A 21,052-nucleotide genomic window follows, 5' to 3' on the forward strand; every position below is an offset into this window, starting at 1 on the left:
AGATAGATACACGGATAAACTTCATGTCTCCAATCGTTTTAAAAAATCAAGATTTCAACTAATGTAGTTTTCATTTAAAACAAATAAATAGATTACAAATATTTTTTTTATAAACTTAATAGACACTGAACAAGGTTTGCATTAATTTTATATATTGTATTTTGATTTATTTTTAAAGTTGAATATCGGTTAAAAAGTATATATTGTGAATGAGTTATATGGCTTTTATACTAATCAGCCAATCCTATAAATTTTTTTATTTATATTTTGAAATTGAAAACATGAAAAAGATTTAATATATTTTAATTAAGAAATAAAAATTGAATCTAAAAAGTGGGAAGGTTGGTCTTAACCTTTTGTGCCTGTTGTTTGTTTCGTCTAAACCGGTTCATCATCAATATCCTCGCTTATTTTTCTCATCCTTTCAGATAAACTATACAAATCAAACACGACACAAACGCTCACTCCTTTTCTTACCAAAACGCCACTTGTCTATTGTCGTTTCGTCGATCCCATGGATCACACGCCTGCAGCGCAGCGTCGTCTCCGAGCTCTTCACGACCACCTCTCCCCCACCGCTGCTGACTCTCCCTCCCACCTCCGATCTAACCCCACCGCCGGCGAGTTTTATTCCGGTACTCCCTCCCTCTCATGACTGCTCTTATTGCACTTATCTCACCTCACTTGAACGAGGCTAGGATAATATGATAGTTACGTTCGATCTCTCTCTCTTTCTCTCTCTGTGTGTGTAGGATTATGTTCTGTGTATTTCTTTTTGGTCTTTGATTAGCAGTGAGTTGTCGCTTTTGAATTTGAGATTGGTGAAAAAGGAAGAAAATGGATTGGAGGAGAGGATTCCTGTTTTGAGCTATGCGTACTTATAGCTGATTGGAGGGTTTTGAGAATGAATATAGTGAAGTGTCTATTTATTGCTATCTTCGATTCGTGTGCATTTGGACCGTTTCTTTCATGTTTATAGAAATACAAGGCATAGAGTAGTAGGCATTTCTTTTGGAATTAAAATTCAACAGAGGAAGAAATGTTTAGTATGGGGGAGGTTTTGGTTGTTATAAATGTTTTGGTGGAGAGACTGAATAGTTCATTTACTAGTTCCAAGTCTTCACTTCATCATGATCGGGTTTCTTTATTTATTTTTACTTTTATTTAGTTATTTATCAGAAGCAAGGTGAAGGTTGAACCGTGTAGCGCAAAAGTTTTAGTTCCTGATGCACCAATACTCTTCATGTATTGTTAGTGTTGACTTCCTGCCTTCAAGTTGTGTGATATGGGCCAATCAAGTCACCAATATTGGTACTTAGTTGTTAATTAAATGTGATAATCACGTATTAATTTAGTGATGTCAGTGTCGTAGTGCTCTCTGAATTTTATTTAGAATCATTTTACATTTTTTTGGAGGCAATGGTAGGTGCTACGACTCAAATCAGAATGGGATTTGTCATAACACATTCTGTTTCTGAAAGGTGATCATGTTCATAAACTGTCATTTTTTCTCTGTCAATCATATTACTCAAAGGTGATATTCATAGTGTTACATTTGTCCAAATTTTCTCACAACTTAAGGAATTTTTCTATCCCTTGACTAAAGAATATTTTCATATGCCATGCTTATTTGTATTACTGCATTACTTTCTTGCAATTTCTTTTAGTTGACATCGTTAATTTTGATCTTTACTTCTGAACAGAACAGGGGTATAGTGTTGTACTCCCAGAGAAATTACAAACTGGAAAGTGGAACGTTTACAGGTATAGCTCTTCCATTCTTCTCGATCTTGATTTTTATGCATCATTCTGGAGCTAAATCTGAGTCTGATATTATTTTCAATTCTTTATGGAAGATCTGTTCGATCTCCTCTGCAGCTAGTGAGCAAGTTTCCTAATCATCCTGAAATTGGTACCCTGCATGATAATTTCGTGTGAGCATCACTCCTTTTTCTATGTAAAATTAGCTCTGAACTTCAGAGGATTGATAGTAATCTCAATCAACTGTATTTTAATAAAAAAATATTTTACATGCCTAAGAAATTGATATGTATTCTTTCAAACTCTGCTAATAATAGGCGCTCAGTTGACACCTTTCGAGACTACAAATATCTGGGAACTCGTGTCCGGATTGATGGAACTGTTGGGGAGTAATGTTTCTTTCTGGGGCTTCTTTGCTTTTTCATTCAAATTTACTTTACATCCTTCTCATCAGTTCCTCTATCCCTTCGCTTTTTAAGGTACAAATGGATGACTTATGGAGAAGCAGGAACAGCCCGGTCAGCAATAGGTTCTGGTTTGATTTATTATGGAGTCTCAAAGGTGAATGCTAGGTTATATTTTTATATTTGATTCTTATTTTATGTTTAACGAAGTATCATATAAGTTACCATTGGTTTATGCATTCATGTTTAGGGTTCCAGTGTTGGATTGTATTTTATTAATAGACCAGAGTGGCTCATTCTTGATCATGCCTGCTCTGCCTACTCATTTGTATCAGTGCCTCTGTATGATACTCTTGGTATGTTATCTACAATTTATCAGGAATTTTTTTCTCATTTATATCTACCTTGGCTTTACCCTCAGGTTTAACGACAAGAAATTGCTTGCTCTTGTAGGTCCTGATGCTGTCAAGTATATTGTTAGTCATGCTTCCGTGCAAGTTATATTTTGTGTAGCTGAAACATTAAATATAGTAAGTATGTGTGGGCTTTTTCACAATATTGCGTATCCCTTCAGTTCCTTTATAATGAATACCGTACAATCACCAGTACCCATTTTGATAACTTGTTGTGATGATGGATTTCCACGTCGAGTATACTTTTCATGGCTTCTGGACCATGTCTGTAAATATTAAGTTAATCCAATGCACACTAGGGTGATTAAATTCTGTAGATCATTCAGATATTCTAAAACAAAGAGTTAAGGACCATGTTCATATATACTTTAGTTTTCTTGCTAGCATATTTTATATAACTTATGGTCTTCTTTTGCAAAAACTTACGTATCATATAACCTGCCCTTTCAGTTTCTGAGCTACTTGTCTGAGATTCCAACAGTGCGTCTAATTGTGGTATGTCTGAATTATGGCTTATGTTTGAAATTAAATCTTCATTTTCAAAGTAAGTCATACTGATTTTTGGTTAGTATGCAGGTAGTTGGAGGTATTGATGATCAAATTCCATCAGTTCCATCCTCAAACGGAGTTCAAATTATTACATATTCAAAGCTACTTAATCAGGTAATCTTATTGCTTTCTGTGTCAACAAATGTTGGTTTGTGGAGAATAGATAGTGTTCTTATTATATTATCTGCTTCCCTGAATTAGTAAGGAAATCCCATTTCTGTTCTGTGGTTCTCTTTCTAATTATCCATTTAGGTGTATCAGTCCTAAGATCCTTCTGTAAATGGTGTTGCTATTAATTTGGTCTGCTGCTATACATTATACTCGTTACTTCATTGTTCATGTGGTTTTGGTTTAGGGACGCAGCAATCTCCAGCCCTTTTGTCCTCCCAAACCTGATGACATTGCGACCATTTGCTATACAAGTGGTACAACTGGAACCCCAAAAGTGCGTAGGTTCCTGTAGAATTATGGTTTACTTTTTTCTTGCTGACATTATGATATACTATTCTCTTATAATGTTTTCTTTGCTTATAGTGTCTTTATAAAGCGTTTATTTTAATTTTTCTGCTCAACAAATTATGATCAGGGTGCTGTCCTGACCCATGGAAACTTTATTGCAAGTGTTGCTGGGGGTACTATGGATGAGAAGTTCGGCCCTTCTGATGTGTGAGTCATTTTTTAATGCATACAATGTTTTCCATTTTTTTCTTTGACAGTTTATTCTACTGTCTTTACCTCAATTTCTTTTGATTTTCAGTTATATATCCTATCTCCCTTTGGCTCACATTTATGAGCGAGCAAACCAGGTCATGGCAGTACACTTTGGCATTGCTGTGGGATTCTTCCAGGGGGTGTGTCTGACAAATTAAACTCCTTTCTTTCTTTCATTTGGTTTTTGTCTATTCATTTTGAATGAGCTTATACTTTTATGAAAAATTAACGTTATATATAAGTGTTGTAGCATAGGGGGGCCCATACGATATTTTGTGAGGTCAAAATAATTTCATTTTTCATACTTGCATTCCTTGAAATGCTGCATTGATCCATAAAAGAGTTGTCAAGTAGCAGTCTTTTATTATAGTATTCTTGTGTTCCATATATACTTGTGTATGTATGCATGGATTATAAATTATAATGCAACCTAAAGTGTAGAATGTCTAAATAATAGCAACCTTTTCTGCTTGACTGTTATTGTCTTTTCCGGCCATGTAATATACTTTAGAGCACTGCCTTATGTGATGTGTTGAAGGTAGATTTTACTAAATTTTGTTTCAGTTTATTTTGCAATATTCTCAGATTAGCATAAAATTTATTTTTAACATTTTGTATGCAGGATAGTATGAAGTTAATGGATGACATAGCTGCCCTAAGACCTACTATCTTCTGCAGTGTTCCTCGACTATATAACAGAATATATGCTGGGTAGAGTAATTATACATTTATGCTGTACTTTTTAGAACTCTTTTTTTTTGCTTCTTGTGTGCTCATTGTATCATTCAATTGGATTTTTTTTACAGTATCATTAATGCTGTTAAAACATCTGGTGGTCTGAAGGAGAGACTATTTAATGCTGCCTACAATGCTAAAAGGCAGGCTTTATTACATGGTAAAATAATGGCTAAAAAGTTGTAACTTATCATTTTGGCTTAAAGTTTTAGTATCATTTAAAAAAAACTTACTCTTGACATCCATTTTTCCATTTGTTTCAGGGAAGAACCCCTCTCCAATGTGGGATAGATTAGTTTTCAACAAGATAAAGGAAAAGCTTGGAGGACGAGTTCGGTTTATTGCATCAGGTGCCTCGCCTTTATCACCTGATATCATGGAATTTTTAAAGATGTAAGTTTTGCATAATATTAATATTATTGTATACATTAATAAAGAGAACAGTCCACTTATTATTTTTAATCAATTTTCTCTTACTGAATAATATGTGCGTTCTGCAGTTGCTTTGGTGGTCGAGTGACTGAAGGATATGGAATGACAGAGAGTACTTGTGTTATAAGCTGCATAGATGAGGGTGACACACTTGGTGGTCATGTTGGCTCTCCTAATGCTGCCTGTGGTGAGTACTAAGTATGACTTCTATATCACACAGCTAATAGCTTGCAGTATATTCATATGATTTAAAACCTGTTTGATATTATATTTCAGGTAATATGTGATGCACCAATGAACTTGTTCATGAACTGGTTAAATTTTTTCTTTTTAAAAAAATAAGTAGTTGCAACATCCCAGCATTTGTAGTTATTCAAAATGTTCTTTTCCTTGGTAGTAGGTACTGAATTTTGGGGATGGGCTGCATTCTTTATTTGGGGTGTAGTTTGTAAACATCAAAGTTAAATTTCTTGATTGATTTTGATGCACCTGATCAATGAGTAGGTCTATCTACGTGTGTTATTGGGCTGCTGAGGGGGTTCTTATTATAGGATTTCACCTGGACTCTCCGTGCAATGCAACCTAACCTTTATCATTTAAAGGACCTAATAGAAAGTGTGTAACTTAATAACCTCAGTATATATCAAATCTGCTCAGAAACAGTACACGTCTTGACTTTTGAGCCAATTCCCTTCCACAAATAACGATTCTCCCAGTCTTTTTTAAATTTATCTGCAATGGTGTTTAAAAGATGAATTTATATTTAGTTTATGTCAGCTGAAGCTTTGTTATGCCTAGTGCCAAGATTTTGTTCTTTCTTTCAGAGATAAAACTTGTGGATGTTCCAGAAATGAACTATACATCTGATGATTTGCCCAATCCCCGTGGTGAAATTTGTGTCAGGGGTCCCATTGTTTTCCGAGGTTATCACAAAGACGAAATTCAGACGTAACTACTTTTCCTGCCTGGTGCCTCTGAATGAAGTTTACCTTGTCACATATAAAACTACTTGACTTTCAATCCAATTATGCAGGAGAGAAATCATTGATGAAGATGGATGGCTTCATACTGGAGATATTGGGACGTGGTTGCCTGGTGGTAGACTAAAAATTATTGATAGGTGAGATAGCATTGTTCTAGTTATAATTATAATCCATAATTGTTATGATACACACGGCTTCTTAACTTACCACCTGACAGATTGAATCCATCTCTGTTTAACCTTTAATTCATCAGGCCGCAAGTATGCTCTGTTCAATGAGTAGACTTGAATGGCACTTTATAGAGTGAACTTGCTATCTCCCATTGGTATTTTGTTCAATGAGTGCTATTGCTGTAAGACTTATAACTGCATACTGCCTCCATTTAACTTTTATAATTTATATATTTAACTTCAGTAAGACGCTTTTTGAAACTTGACACCCCTGGTTTCCTGTCTATTTTCCGAGCCCAGTTTTTACAACATTGTCAAGCATATGAATGAAAGTTTAACATTTTATTATAGGAAGAAAAATATCTTTAAGTTGGCACAAGGCGAGTACATTGCTCCTGAGAAGATTGAAAATGTATATGCCAAATGCAAGTTTGTGGCGCAGTGCTTTGTATATGGTAAGGAAATTAATCAACATAAAAATTTGGTGTGATCTTTGTATCTCTATCTTACTTTACTCTTTACTTGCTTGCTGATGCTTCTTTTTTCTTTTTTAGGTGATAGCCTAAATGCTTCTTTGGTAGCTGTTGTCTCGGTGGATCATGATATGTTGAAAGCATGGGCTGCTTCAGAAGGCATAATGGTAGTATAAACTTTTAGATTGTTTTAATATTTGTTCCCCTCTATCATATGCATGTACTAAACGTCCATCTAGACAGTGCTTAAAAGTTGGTTTTACTTTGTGCTTGATATCTTGAAATGTATTTTTGATTCAGATCACTCTAAGTCTACAATATAGTTCGGAAAATAAGTTTGATAAAGACTTGGTACTAATTTTGTGAAAACAAAATTGTAGGATATCTGACATAAATTAAGCATTTTCCGTTAAGTTGAACCGACTTTCCTTTGACTTGGTCATACAAGTGAACTAACTTTTCTTTGATTGGTGATCATACAATTGAAATAACTACATATATTAGATTAAATTTTTATCCCAGGGTTATCTTTCTCTAGAGTTACGCTTCTCGTGTTTCCATCTTTGTTTACTTTTTCGCCATATGATAGCTCTTCTATGATTAGTTTAGTATATTACATATTCATCCTTTTAAGGTTTGACAAAATCATACCGGTTAAAAAACATGGGAGGTTTTTATGTGAAATCTTGAAATTTGGACTGGCCCGAGTAATTTTGAAATCAAGAAAGTAGAATCCTGTATTTTATATCAAATTCAAGGGAGGTTCAAGAAATTTACTCTAATAATTTTATTTTGCTGCAATGAGTTGATGTTAATTTAGCGAAGCAGTCTGCAAGTTTAACTGATACTCTTGTGGTCATGGGTGCAGTATAATGATTTAGCACAACTTTGCAATGATCCAAGAGCAAAGGAAGCTGTCTTGGCTGAGTTGGATGCTGCTGGACGAGATGCTCAGGTAGGTTATTCATTTTATGTTACACTTATCTTATAATTTGGCCCCGTCTTTAATTAATAATATTGATATCTGTAACTTTATGTGATACCTGTAGCTTAGAGGATTTGAATTCGTAAAAGCTGTCACTTTGGTTGTCGAACCCTTTACGTTGGAAAACGGTCTGCTTACTCCAACATTCAAGGCAAGCTTTGAGTCCTAAGATTTTTTGTTTTTCATTTTAAACTGATGTGGCAATAAATCATGTGTATTGCGTGCATCTTTTCAGATTAAGAGGCCTCAGGCGAAGGAATATTTCGCAAAAGCAATATCTGATATGTACACTGAGCTCTCAAGAACTGATATTTCTCAGAAAACGTTGTGAAATTGAGGGTCTCCCTTCACTCCCCTCAACAGATAAATAAAGACACATGATTCATAGCATCGTAAGGCAACATAGCAGAAGCATCAAATGGGTACGATCTTGCAACTTGTTGTTTTGTAATGAAAAGAGTCGTGCTAACAATTTCGTAGCTTTATCTAGTTCTAGTTGCCTTACGTGATTTTAATATTTTTTTTTTCTGAATAAATATTACTATACTTTTTAATATATTCATTATTATTATTATTGATATTGCTGTGAATCAATCAATAGTTCACTACCAACCTATTTCAGTAGCATTTTGATATTTATTTATTTTCTTTTGGTGGGATTTCACTAACTAATATTATGCACCTGAGTATTTATGGTGATGACTGTTATTATGATTTTTGTGAATAAAATGGAGTCGAAATAATACTTTTATGACATTATATAATTTTTTAGAAAGGATCTTGATTCTTTGTGAAATTTAAAAAAATGCTAGCATTATGTCTCTTATTGTCTTAGGGCAATGATTAGGGGAACAAAGGTAAAAGGTATTCAATTAACAAGAAAATTATTCATTATATTAAAAACATATAAAATAAATTAAATTCTTTTAACCAGTATCTTGAAATATATGTTATGTTAGCAATATCATTAAAATATTAAATATATAAACATAAAATGCAGTTCTATTTTATATATATATATATATATATATTAAATTCAGAGTTTTTTTTTTTACTTTTTAAAATGAAATACTTTTTGTGCATTTTTTGGCAGGTTATTCAGCTCTTCAATCTATTTTGTACACATGTTGAGTTTTATAGCTAGTTAAATTATTATTATTTTATTTAACAGGTTATTTGATCTAAAACGATTTTAAAGCATGAATACGAAGGTTCCAGTTGAAAGCCATTGCTCCTTTTTTTTTTCTATTATCTTTCCGATTTGTTTGTGATTTAACCAATTTGCTTAGATGCTTTTTCAGAACGGTTTCATCATGTCAATTTTGTGGGACTTAACCCGAATAAAAGTGTCATTATGCATTTGTGGATTTTTGTTTTTCAAATTATCTTGAAAATAAACATATTCACTCATTGAGTGAACACTTCAATCGGCTGTTTAATCTGCTAAGTTTAATAAATGGTATCAAGTAGGTACGGAATCTGTTTAGAGTTATTTTATCATCTTATGTTATTGGCTTGTATGTTTGATGCTTTGTGCAAAGTTACTTTTACTGTTTCAGTAAGATTGCAAGCTGACTACACATGATTTGTTTAATTCTAGATCCATTAGGATCAAATTACATACAAAACTATCCTCGGTTTCCATTTTTTGTTGTCATTTTTCTGCTGTTCAAGTCGTTGTAACATTAACAAAGCAGCTGCATATGTGTCTTTGTGGGATTCAGACGCTAACTGCAACAAATTGATTAACCCAATGGGTGTGTAAAATAAAATGAATCGAAACTATTTGTATTTAGATAAATCAAGTTTGATTTCAACGAGTATTTTTTGTAGAGTATTTCGGTTCCATTTCTTTAAAATATCAAACCATGATCTGGTATGTAAAGATAACCGAACTGAACTATTTAAGCGAACCAAACTATACTGTGAAACAAATTTTTGTCGAAATCGATCTGTTTCTAGGGAGCAGTTCAATTTGATTTAGATATTTTTAAAGAAAAATGATGAATGAAGAATATCCCTGATTAAGTAATCTCTTTTTCACGTCACAAAATTTGGCATCGCTATAAAAGTTAGTGAGGAATGTAGTCAGTTACTCTTTTGCTGATTTACAAATAGGTGATAATAGTCATATTCTGGTGTTTAAATAACTTTCTTCTGTTACAATTATTTGCTGTAAAATTCTTTAGCTATACCGTCCAATGCACGATAAAATGTTACTAAGGCGACGGTTGTGATAGCCAATTCTATATTTGATTGATGATAAAGTTATGTGTTTAAATTGTGAAAGAAAATTAAATTCTTGTATCTGACAGTTAACTATTGTTAATGATCTTTCAGAAACCAAAATCCAGAGCCAAAACCTTAAATTGAATGACATAAGTAATAGACTTTTTGTCCTCTTGGCTCTAAATGGTGTCTTCGCGTGCCTTTATACAAAATATTGGCCTAACGAACCAATTATGATGAAATCAACCATTATTTGCAGAGCACGCTTTGTTGCTCTACTTGGTACCCGTGAGGTTCTTACTGCAACAATAGATTCATACCCTCACTTTACCTTTTTCTTCTTCAACAACTAAGATAAATTTCACTACACTAATTTTTGGAATTCCTTTAAAGTCTGATCAGACCATTCATAAATAAAAATCTCATAGTATATAAGTAAATATAAATCTCATCTTTTAAATTAAATTTTATAAAGTTAAGTTAAAAGATAAACTTAAAGTTCGTGTATAAGCTTCCACCACATTTTTACAATAAAATCCATTTTCTATTTATTTCAACCCGTATCCTTACATTCACGTAATGTTACCCTTTAAAATCCTACATGCAAAATTTTATACTGAAGGTGTTCTTGTTAAAAAAATTAAAGACTAATCCATCCACGTACTGAAATTTATTTAAGGAATCGACTTTTTCAACGATTTTTTTGTTACACATAGACTTGTCATGATGTTTAATGTGTAAAATTATAGGAAAAATACCTCGTAATACATCTAATATGTGTTTTTATTGTCACTGAAAATGGTATACAGACTTGCCAATGATCTAGGCAAATGAGTTGAAAAATTTCCTTGATCAGTTTCAATACAAGAAGAAAAGCAAAAGAAGTCCATAAAGCAAACTAAGCATAACACTTTGTCATTAAACATAGCCAGAGAAAGCAAGTGATAGGATTATTGGCATGGCCAAACTCATCATAGCAAAAGCTCCCTTTAGAGCAATCAATGGGTGAGCATAGCTAGGAGAAGGTGCTGGTACATTGGAAACTTGAACTGTTGGAGAGGCCAAAGCTGATGAAGTAGGTGCATCAGCAGAAACCTTGAGCACGTTTATATCAACCTTCTGCCCTGCTTCGCAGTGGCCAGGGACGCCGCAGAAGAAGAAGTGGTGGCCATGATTGGTTATATTGATGGAGTCTTTGCCAGTGGTGAAGGTTGCAATAGGAGATGATGCATTGCATGACTTGTACATGGCATGCGTCACTCGCATTACATTGTGGAATTTCTCATTGTATTCAAATACTACAAATAGAAATCACCAACAACAATTTGAGTTATGTAGTTACGTTGGTACTAATAATCATAATTAAGTAAAAGCTGTGCTCTATAATGATTTTGAGTTGAATGTTTATGGAATATACTATGCAAATGTCCGCGGTGAGGCCAACAATCTCATTGCATGTTGTTTTGTCTTTTCATCCGAAAGAACTTGTGCAGAGCACCAGAGCACAAAAGGTTAATGCAAGTTAAAGTGGTGGGTCATGCTGGTTTTTACAACTCTCCTCATGAAACAGACGTATGATAGTCTCTTATATACGAATAAAAACCACGAAGAAACAAAAATAAAATGTGTACAAGTGTAAAAAGCAAGAGTTTTTTTATGTAGGGGCCCTCCTTGAACACATACTTTATTTTCTTAATAATACTAACGCTTGCCATGGAAGTGCAATGGTGGGCTACTTCATGAAAAACAGAAGAAAAGAAGTAACTGAAGTTTTCAACACTCAATTCCGCATTGCTAGAAAGAGAGACTATGGCAATTTATTTTCTTGCACATTATTCTATAATGGGGTGAAATCTTTAAAATCACTTTCTACTCTTATTTAACGAGTTTCATGCATAATTTTGCAATTTCAAGGTAACAATTCAAACTGTGTTTGGAGAAATGTATTAAAAGTTATGTTCTTAGCTCTCCTCTTTCTAGATAAAAGAAAGGGTATCACCTAACTTCAGTATTGTATGTATTCTTATCATTATGAGAAGAAATGCAGACATCAAAAGGACTTTTTTTCCATTTTCCAAAATGATTTGATCTCCCATCTGCTAACAAGAACAAAAGCCAACTCAATACCCCAAACAAAGCATGCAATTGGATTTGGAGTGAGGAAACTTACTGATAGTGTCAGCAATTTGGAAGTTCTTGGTAGCAGCCCACTTCTTGTAGTCTATTTTGCCAAGGGTAGTCCAACCAGAAGAGTCCCCAACCTTGTATACAGCTGCATATGAAACCTGCACAATTGCCATCACCATGAACAAAGCCACAATTCTCTTTACCAAACCCATGGTTTCAAAAGCTTGTTGTTTGTGTCTCTTATCCTTGAGGTTTGGGGTCTTTATACCCTTTTGACTACTACTAATTGGCATTGAAGGCATTAGATGTTGGAACTTGAAGAATGGCAAAGTGGATGAATAGGTCCCACTATTTTTCTTTAATTAAATGGTTTGTAATGTTTGATGAAAACTCCATCTCCATTAGTAGTACTTAGAAAAGGGAAATGTGGGTCACAGTAATAAGTGCTCCACTCACTCCTATTATGCTTTTGAAATCTCATTCTCAAGTTTTTTTTTTAAAACATAATTAAGGCAGTAAATAATTTGGAAGGAAACTTATAATAAAAAATTATGAAAACGTTCCTAAACTTCCTTATAAAAAAGTCAGGAAATAATTCTTATTTCTTTCAATGTATATTTTTTTTTCTAAATTCAATTTTATCAAAATTAAAAACAAAACTATATCAAGATATAAATTATTTTGTCATATCTTTAAATCATATTTTGTATATTCAACGATATTTATTCATAATATAATTTGCATATTCAAAAGAATTTATTTATTATCATTTTAATTATATGTAAATATTTATTCTGTTAGCTATAATACTAGTCTTTAACTAAAACATGAAAGTCAGCAGCATTAAACATAAATGTCAACATTAGTTAAAACAGAGATATGTCAATTCATGTAACTCCTTTTACAGGATATATCAATGTAACTTAAGTTTCAAAGACTATAAGTAGCTTTGTTCATGATTTTATCATCGTTTGTGTTTTCTTTAAATTTACAGAAAACAGTGTAGAATTATTTTAATTACATAAATATTTCGAATGCAAGAACATTTTTTTAATAAATTGGAGCAGGGAGAAACACCAAATTTGCATGCTGAACTCCTTAAAATGGTGACAATATAGTAGAGTTTGTTTACTTGTTTTCTTTTACTTCATTACAATATCTGACACACTTTAACACTTTCATCCTTTTTGACAGTTATATAACACTGCAGAAGAGCAAGCAACTAAATACAAATAGTGTAACAAAAAAAACACCCATTTACTAAATTGAAAGTCACATTTGATCAAATTTTGAGTAATGGTATAACATAAAATCTAATCCAACTAATAGGCCTTTGCTGCTACTGCATTTCATCTGCTACAAAAATTTGTGGGTGGCATGATTACCACTTTTGTATTTTCATTGGTAACAAATAATTTGGTGACTGTCATTATAGACAGCAACCACCATATATTCTTTCCTTTGATGATCACATTACTTTGCTGCACATCAGAGAAGCCTTAAGCAGGGCACTCACTTATACAACCTCCAACTGAAAGCTACATTATCGTTTTTTGTGTGTATCAAATGACAGTAAGTAAAAATAAGTAAAGCAGCAAAAATAGTTCTTTTTAAATGCACTTACGTGTCTTATGATGGTTATTGTATAAGAAACTCATCACAGTCACAGAATTCAAATTCTGACTCTATTCAAAATCGAGTCCTACTTTACCTAATATTCGGTACGCTGCCTACCACCAATCATTAGCACCAAATGTGTCGAATTCACAAGTAATAACGTAATTAAGGTTTCATAATGTTAGTATTATCTATTCCCCTCAATCTATATTGATTTCCTGGAGGTTGGTATCATCTAATTCAGTGTATTTTTCTAACAAATGGCTTCATGAAGAACTACCACTAATTCATAGTGCAATGTATTAAAATAACACCATGACTCCTACCACAGTTCACCAACCATGCGTCAAAGTTAATGCTTGTTGTTAATTTATTTTATACTACATTTTCCACTTCTAATCTTATTCTATTGCATCAGAGTTACTGTTGAGATATGCAGGAAAGAAAGAAAAAACAGAATAAGCAAAAACAATTTAAGCAAAAGACAAATAATGTGCTAGGAATAGGATTTTGTTTTTTTTTTTTTGAGAAAAGGCAACAAAGGAGAAAAATAATACAAACGTAGTACACACAATTAAGTGGCAATACAGTGTTACAGACACATGCCACTAACAAACTTGGTAAGCTGTAACAACCAAATCTAGCCAAACACTCCATAGAGTCTAATATGGTCATTTGAGAAACCAAACTATTGCTAGAATTTGTCTGATTTATATCTGTGAAGCAGATTAAATCCCTGAAGATTCTTACTTCTACTTGGTCAAATGTCAGTGACTACTTTCTCTTCTTTAACACAATCATCTTCAGCAAACCTCTTCCACAGCCAATGCTGCTTCCACACTCGCTCTGTCATCTCTTCAATAGGGACATTCTTTGTCTCGGGGAGCAGGAGAAGCACGAAGGTGGACATGATCAAGACACATCCAGAGAAGAACAAGAAGATACCAAACTTGAAGATGCACAGCATTGAGAGAAATGCCTGGGCAATGAAAAATGTGCAGAGCAAGTTGACACATACAGCGATACTCTGCCCCGCTGATCGAGTCTCCAGAGGGAAGATCTCACTTGGGATAAGCCAACTAAGAGGGCCCCATGACCATGCAAATGCAGACACAAAAATGCACACCATCACAACTACCAACACCGCAAAACCCTTTGATAGGTCCTCATCGTGGTCCCTCACCTTCATTCCTATTATAACTGCAATAACAAATTGAGACAAGAACATCTGAACTCCAGCTTCCAACAACAGCATTCTCCGCCCGAGTCTGTCCACTGAATAGATTGAGACAACAGTGGAGATGACATTAACGGCACCAGTAATGACAGCAGAGTAGAGTGAAGCATCGTTCTTGAATCCCAATGTGTTGAAAAGAACCGGGGCATAAAACATAATGGCATTGATGCCAGTAAACTGCTGAAAAACCTGTTTTTTCGAAAACACTCAAATGGAACAAGAATAAGATAAATTAGGAAATTCCAATTAAGAATAACATTGTTTCAATTATGTTAAGAAAAGAGTGAACGTACAATTTTGTACCCATACATAAGTTTCAACAATTTGGTCCTTGAAATCTTGTATATATAGAATTTAGTCTCTAAAATGTCATTTTTACTACAGATTCAAGAGATAAGGCTATCATTGGTTACTCGCAGAAAAAAATATTTACACACTTCTCAAAAAAGAAAATGAAAACATGATACAGATACTCTCATTTTGATTATATACTACTTAATCATATAAGAAAAAACTAAACAGACAAAGTTGATAGATTCAAAGACTAAATTATGTATATCTAAGTTTTTAGGGGCCAAATCAATGCAAGTTGGCACCAGAAAATTTTTGCTGACAAAAAGGTATTTCAGAAGACAGCACTGACCTGCAGGGCAATGGAAATGAGGAGTTGGGGTCGGTTCCTGCGCTTCAGGATATTCCTGAAAGGGTGTTTGACCTCTCTAGCCACAGTACATGCATCAACAAGCTCCAAGAACTCAGGCTCAATGTTGTCAATGCCACGAATCCTTCTCAACACAGCTTTTCCTTCTTCCAAGTGACCACGCTCAATGAGACTGTTTGGGGTGTCCACCACCAAGAAAGCCCCCAAGGTGAGAAGCAGTGCTGGCAAACCACCCAAACCCAGAGATAGCCTCCAACCCCAACCACCTTTGATTCTGTTGTTTCTCAACAATAGTCAGCATCACCAACAATGAACAACATCAAGAAGAAACGAATGATCCATGCTTTAGCAATCAATCATGCAGAACAAATTGGATATAATTTTGCATGAGAAGCAGTACCTTGCAGTTTCATCATTGAATTCTAGATTGCAGGATTTTTTCTTACAACTTGAGTTACGGAAAATGAGTTCTTATTATACTACCATTAAATAATTGAAAGCTTATTTACCCAGATTGTTCTAAATCTTGCTATAGATAAATCTTTATACTAATAGAGCATTAAATGTTCCTTGATTTTAAAAATACTTAATATCAGTTTTTTAGTATTTTCATTATAAAATATATTTAATATGTCCTTCATGATATTTGCTAAGTTTAAGGTGAGTACAAATTTTCACACTAACCAAGCATGATGCAAGTTATCATTTCTGTGCCTGGACCAAGCAGGCCTTTCCCAATCCAAGACTCATGGGAAGGAAGCAAGTGATGAAATCATGAATGAAAAAATTGTTGTTTCCATTCCCACTAGAATACTATGAAAAAGAACATCAGTTCTTGCTTTGGTGGGAAACAGGCACTTGCCACGTTAGCAGATATACTTGGTTGAAAAGCTTCTTTCTTTGAGCCATTTATGAAGGCCCAAAACCCTAAGCAGAGTGGGCAAGCATGTGCTTGACTTTTGGGTATGTGAGAGGAGTAATACAAATGGTTAATTGTGTTGGTTTTCTGTGCACCAGAATCTCTTTGGAGAACAACTCCAATTAAGCCCTCAATTTTCAAAATTTTGACCACCACCACTCACTAAAAACCATTATTTCAATTGCTGATAGTATCTTTTTTCTCTGTTTTTGACACAACTCATATGATTCATTCAACAAAAATGATGAAATTGGAAGCAAGCATGCACACAAGAAACTTACTTGTTGGTGGCATAGTTGACAAGGTTGGCAAAGAGAATGCCAAGTGTGATATTAAGCTGGAACAGTATATTCAATGCTCCTCGTATTCTTGAAGGTGCGATCTCTGAAAGAAAAACTGGCACGGCCTGCCAACAAAGATGAATGTGTTCCACTTCATACCTTTAAACATTACTCAACTTATTTATTTTTCCCATAATAATTTGAATTAGCTTTCTCGTTTATATGGATAAGATGTAAATAGATGCGTAAGCTACAAAAAAAAGTAGCAGCAGAAGTTGAATTTTTGTGGCACTTTCAATGTAAAAAGGAGAGAAAACAGGAAGTGATTTCCATGAAGGTAGTAAAGCGAAATAGAAAGAAGGATTTAAAGCCTAAAAGTTTGAAGAAAGAGGATAGAAACTCATTAAGATTAACTTTACTTTTAATATTATATTAAACTTTAATGAAATTTAAACTTACCTTATAAATAATATATTTGATACATTTTTTAAGAATATTTTTTATCATTACTTTATAAATTTTAATCCTTTAGGTTGGTCAGATATGTCGGCCACTTTCTCTATCTGTGGTTACCAAAATATACAGACATACACACACCTACTCAAAACTACAAAAACCTATTTTTGTCTTAAACTAAGGGACACAATTAATATGTCAATATCTCACGTCAGCTTTTTAAGTTTTTACTTATAAAACAACAACCATATTTTTACGTTAAAATATACTAATAATGTTTAATTTTAGTTAATGTTGACTTACATTGAAAATTTAATTTTAAAACTATTTTTTAAGAACGTCTTTAATTAATATATTCAAGCTTTTTTTATGCGTCTAATTGTAATATTCAAATACTTTTTTTGTATCATTTTCAAAATTCAAGAGAGCATGCATTGTTTTCTTTTCTCTTCACCTAATTAACTTACAAATATCTTATTAAAATGATTTTTTTTATTACATTTCGTAACGTTTTTTACAAGTTACTACTATATAAAAAAATATTGTGAATGTCAATACAAACATAAATAACAGCCACACATCCCAAGATAATTACTGTTCATTTAATTTTTAAAAAATACTTATATTGAATTAATTTTAGAAGCATACACGTATATGATGAAGACGTAGGAAAATGAAAGCATAGCTCTGTTCAATAAATTATAAACAGCAACCTGAACCAAATACCAATTATATATCATGCACATGGGATATCATGATAAATGATATTTCAGTGGGACACATCCCACAGGAACATTTTTCCTCAACCTTTTTCAAAATTATGAATAAAGATTACCCTTCGTTCCTATTTATAACAATATTTCAATTCATTCATACACTTTTTAATCAAATTAGTTAAATTATTTAAAGTTATATTAGTATTGTTATAAAATTTTCCTTATTATATTTAAAGTTTAAATAGTTGCATAAGATATTCAGTACTTATTTTTTTAAATCTTATTAAAAGTTGTATATTATTCATTATTTTTAATTGAAATATGTCAATTCATTAAGAATATTTTTTTTTAAAATAATACGTCATTCAACTGCAAATAAATCTTGTGCGAAGAGAAAATAAATTTTCTGACAATGGTCTTAATATCCTTGACTCTCTCCTTTGGTCTAGTCAATAAATGGAATACACTGTATAGCAGAGAAATTATTAAAAAAGTTATTAAATGGAATATAATATAGAGGAAAAAAAATATAGAGTGAATTAGAAATTATTTTAAAAATTAAGAATTTATATTCTTTAAATTATACTCTGTCATTATTGAATAAATTTTTGAATGAGTGATCACTTAGGGCATACATTCATATTAATGGATATGTAAATAGGTATATATATACTATACGAAAATCATCAAATTGAAACCATTTTGAATTAGAAAGTAAAATAATTAGTTGTATTAGTAACAAATTAAAAATCATTTTAGAAATTAAAAAGAAATTTGATTTTTAAATTAGTTTCTATTATTTTCTATTAATGTTAAATAGTTTTTAAATTAGTATCTAATTAGCAATCAAGGTTTTTGCTACTAAATTTAGAAACTAAATAATTGGTAGTTAAAACCTTAGTTGCTAATTAGATATCAATTTAGAAACTATTTAACAATAATAGAAAACAATATAAATTAATTTAAAAACCAATTTTTTTGTTTAGTTTCTAAAATGATCTTTATTTTAGTTCTTATTGTAACTAATTATTTTGGTCCCTAAAAATTGGTTTCTACTTCATGATTTTCTTGTAATGATAATTATAAATTATATAAATTGATAATAAATATTTATGTATATAAATATGTTTTAATTTTTTTTAAACAACATTATTAGTTCAAAAGAGATTGTTTCTTATTTTTATAATCATATTAAAAACTTATACAATAAATTTAATTTTTTAGAAAAATAATGCATTTCTCATTTTTAAAATTGTGTTAAAATCGTATTAGAATTGTTAAAAATTTAACAAATATTTTTTGAATTAGACAATTTGTCAATACATATCCTAATGCATGTCTTACTAGTGTCGATGTTGTTATCCGAATATTATAGGTCATAGTATTAGTTAATCTCTAAACTTAAGTACCAAAATTTGTAATTACTTCAATTTGTACATAGTTTCTGAATTCCCCATCCAAACTGCAGATTAAAATTATTTAGTTTGATTTTGATATAAAATGTGGATATTGAAGGAAATCATGATTTGTGTGCATCTGGAATGAATAGTATTTGAATTATGAAGGATAAAACAAATGAACCTGGTTAGCAAAACCAACTCCACAGCCAAGTAAGAGCCTGCCAATGATGAGCATGGCGAGGTTCTGAGCTGCAGCATTGAAGGCAACTCCAGCAATGAAGATGAAACCTGCAATCAACATGGTGGCTCTTCTTCCCTGCTTACGAGTTATATGTGAGGCCAAAAATGTGGCTGTTAAACCCGCAAGGTACAGACACGATGTGAATAGTTGCAACTTTTCATTGTCGTATTTGCAGTAGTTGCTGTCCACCACTTTCTCTTCCACTGTCTTTCTGTACACCTCCGGAAAAAACTCTTTCAGGAATGCTGCCATGGATGTCACACCACCTGATTCAAATCACCAAAAATCAGATATCTTCAATCAATCACAAAGCACTATTAGAATATAAGGGTCTGTTTCTTTCTCCTTTCTTCTTTCTCCTTTTGCCTTTAAAATTTATTTTCTAAAACTTCATAGGGAAAAGAATGAAGACTATTACCGGAAACACCAACGTCGTATCCGAACATGAGACCTCCGGTAGCAGCCATTATGCACGAAAGGATGACAATTGGAGTTATCTTTGCCTCAGAATCATTGACACTTGTTGTTGTCATAGTTATTTCAGATAATTAAGAAGCTGGTTTTTCTCTTGAATGTTTTTGTCACCCTCACACACATGCACAATAGAGTGAAGAATGTTTTACTTTCACTTGCATGCCTTTACACTTTGATTTATAACCATTGAGAAAGAGTTTCACTTTGCTTTTTCTTCTTTAACTTTTTTTTATCCACATCCCATAGACAGAATAGTCATTCTGTGTTTCCATGATTTTTGTCGGAATGATATCATAGGGTTCGAAATATAGTATATAGTCTCTTTAATTCTTGAAATCGTCATTTATATTTATTATTTGTGCTGATTGAAAAAAAAAAACTTTACCTAAAAAGGTAATATGGTTATAAGTTAATGTGGGTTTATGACTCACCTTTCCGTTTTCTTGTCATAATTGGGAGGTTAATTGTCGCAATCAATTGCAATCGATGGGAGATTAATTGCCGCAATCAATTGCAATCAATGGGAGATTAATTGCCACAATCAATTGTCATCAATGGGAGGTTAATTACCATTAATTGTATTTATTATTGTTGTCTCCTAGAACCACTATATATACTGGCTTCCTTCAAGCAATGTAATAACACTACAAAACAAGCAACACACACTTTGCTTCCTCTCTCTTTTCATATACTCTCTATTTCTGTTCTTGGGTGTAAGTGTTTAACCCATATAGAGAGGATTTGTTTTAGGGCTATTTATCTATTAGTCTGAGAGGAATTCATTTTACTCCCAGTATCATTATAGTGAAAGTTTTGGTTCTCTCGCCGGTGGTTTTTTACCTCTATTTAAAGGGGTTTTCCACCTAAAAATTTTGGTATCATTCTCACTTTACTTGTTACTTTAATTTCTCATAATCTTTGGTTGAAATTATCACGCTTCCGCACACGATATCCCTACAAATTGGCATCAGAGCTTTTCGATAATTCAACCAGATCTTTTGTTCAATAATGTCAAAATTGGATATTGAGAAATTTGATGGTAAAATCAGCTTTGCTATCTGGCGAGTCCAGATGCTAG

The 21,052-nt window shown here is 32.7% G+C and overlaps 3 protein-coding genes across 6 annotated transcripts; 1 reads left to right on the forward strand and 2 right to left on the reverse strand.

Annotated features, from left to right (window-relative positions):
- The first annotated feature begins 344 nt into the window (after window positions 1-344).
- Window positions 345-10,794, forward strand: LOC137828918 (long chain acyl-CoA synthetase 6, peroxisomal). Of its 4 annotated transcripts, none has more exons than XR_011083999.1 (24): window positions 345-635; window positions 1,704-1,764; window positions 1,857-1,934; window positions 2,079-2,150; window positions 2,241-2,322; window positions 2,416-2,521; window positions 2,619-2,695; window positions 3,029-3,073; window positions 3,155-3,241; window positions 3,483-3,572; window positions 3,714-3,793; window positions 3,885-3,978; window positions 4,461-4,549; window positions 4,645-4,733; window positions 4,837-4,966; window positions 5,074-5,192; window positions 5,830-5,953; window positions 6,039-6,125; window positions 6,510-6,613; window positions 6,713-6,798; window positions 7,500-7,586; window positions 7,681-7,767; window positions 7,852-8,038; window positions 10,655-10,794. XR_011083999.1 is itself a non-coding variant. In XM_068635672.1 (23 exons), the coding sequence occupies exons 1-23, from the start codon at window positions 515-517 to the stop codon at window positions 7,945-7,947; spliced, it is 2,091 nt and encodes a 696-aa protein (XP_068491773.1). In that variant the 5' UTR covers window positions 345-514; the 3' UTR covers window positions 7,948-8,194. The 4 variants fall into 4 exon arrangements, 1 of the variants encoding a protein (XP_068491773.1); XR_011083998.1 differs by lacking the exon at window positions 10,655-10,794 and adding an exon at window positions 8,710-9,043; XR_011083997.1 differs by lacking the exon at window positions 10,655-10,794 and adding an exon at window positions 8,788-9,043.
- Window positions 10,611-12,350, reverse strand: LOC137828920 (mavicyanin-like). Its single transcript, XM_068635675.1, has 2 exons — window positions 12,016-12,350; window positions 10,611-11,143 (listed from the first exon to the last, which is right to left on the reverse strand). Exons 1-2 carry the CDS (start codon window positions 12,272-12,274, stop codon window positions 10,764-10,766), a joined length of 639 nt encoding a protein of 212 aa, XP_068491776.1. The 5' UTR covers window positions 12,275-12,350; the 3' UTR covers window positions 10,611-10,763.
- Window positions 12,351-14,083: 1,733 nt separating this feature from the next.
- On the reverse strand, window positions 14,084-20,256 carry LOC137828919 (sugar transport protein 13-like). The gene is made up of 5 exons (XM_068635674.1): window positions 19,919-20,256; window positions 19,441-19,766; window positions 16,688-16,812; window positions 15,470-15,761; window positions 14,084-15,015 (listed from the first exon to the last, which is right to left on the reverse strand). Exons 1-5 carry the CDS (start codon window positions 20,031-20,033, stop codon window positions 14,350-14,352), a joined length of 1,524 nt encoding a protein of 507 aa, XP_068491775.1. The 5' UTR covers window positions 20,034-20,256; the 3' UTR covers window positions 14,084-14,349.
- Between the last annotated feature and the right edge of the window lie 796 nt (window positions 20,257-21,052).

The sequence above is a fragment of the Phaseolus vulgaris genome, chromosome 7 (assembly GCF_000499845.2).
Source record: "Phaseolus vulgaris cultivar G19833 chromosome 7, P. vulgaris v2.0, whole genome shotgun sequence".
Taxonomy (NCBI): domain Eukaryota; kingdom Viridiplantae; phylum Streptophyta; class Magnoliopsida; order Fabales; family Fabaceae; genus Phaseolus; species Phaseolus vulgaris.

Bases quoted from the DNA above. Each gene is read 5' to 3' on its own strand.
- LOC137828919 (XM_068635674.1), bottom strand. From the start codon at position 20,033: ATGACAACAACAAGTGTCAATGATTCTGAGGCAAAGATAACTCCAATT. The intron at 16,813-19,440 runs GTTCATTTGTTT...CTTTGTTGGCAG, and splicing joins GAGTTGGTTTTGCTAACCAG to GCCGTGCCAGTTTTTCTTTC. The intron at 15,016-15,469 runs GTCAGTGCTGTC...TCGAAAAAACAG, and splicing joins TCATTTCCATTGCCCTGCAG to GTTTTTCAGCAGTTTACTGG.
- LOC137828920 (XM_068635675.1), bottom strand. From the start codon at position 12,274: ATGCCTTCAATGCCAATTAGTAGTAGTCAAAAGGGTATAAAGACCCCA. The intron at 11,144-12,015 runs GTAAGTTTCCTC...TTCTATTTGTAG, and splicing joins CCAAATTGCTGACACTATCA to TATTTGAATACAATGAGAAA.
- LOC137828918 (XM_068635672.1), top strand. From the start codon at position 515: ATGGATCACACGCCTGCAGCGCAGCGTCGTCTCCGAGCTCTTCACGAC. The intron at 3,794-3,884 runs GTGAGTCATTTT...TTTGATTTTCAG, and splicing joins AAGTTCGGCCCTTCTGATGT to TTATATATCCTATCTCCCTT. The intron at 7,768-7,851 runs GCAAGCTTTGAG...GCATCTTTTCAG, and splicing joins TGCTTACTCCAACATTCAAG to ATTAAGAGGCCTCAGGCGAA.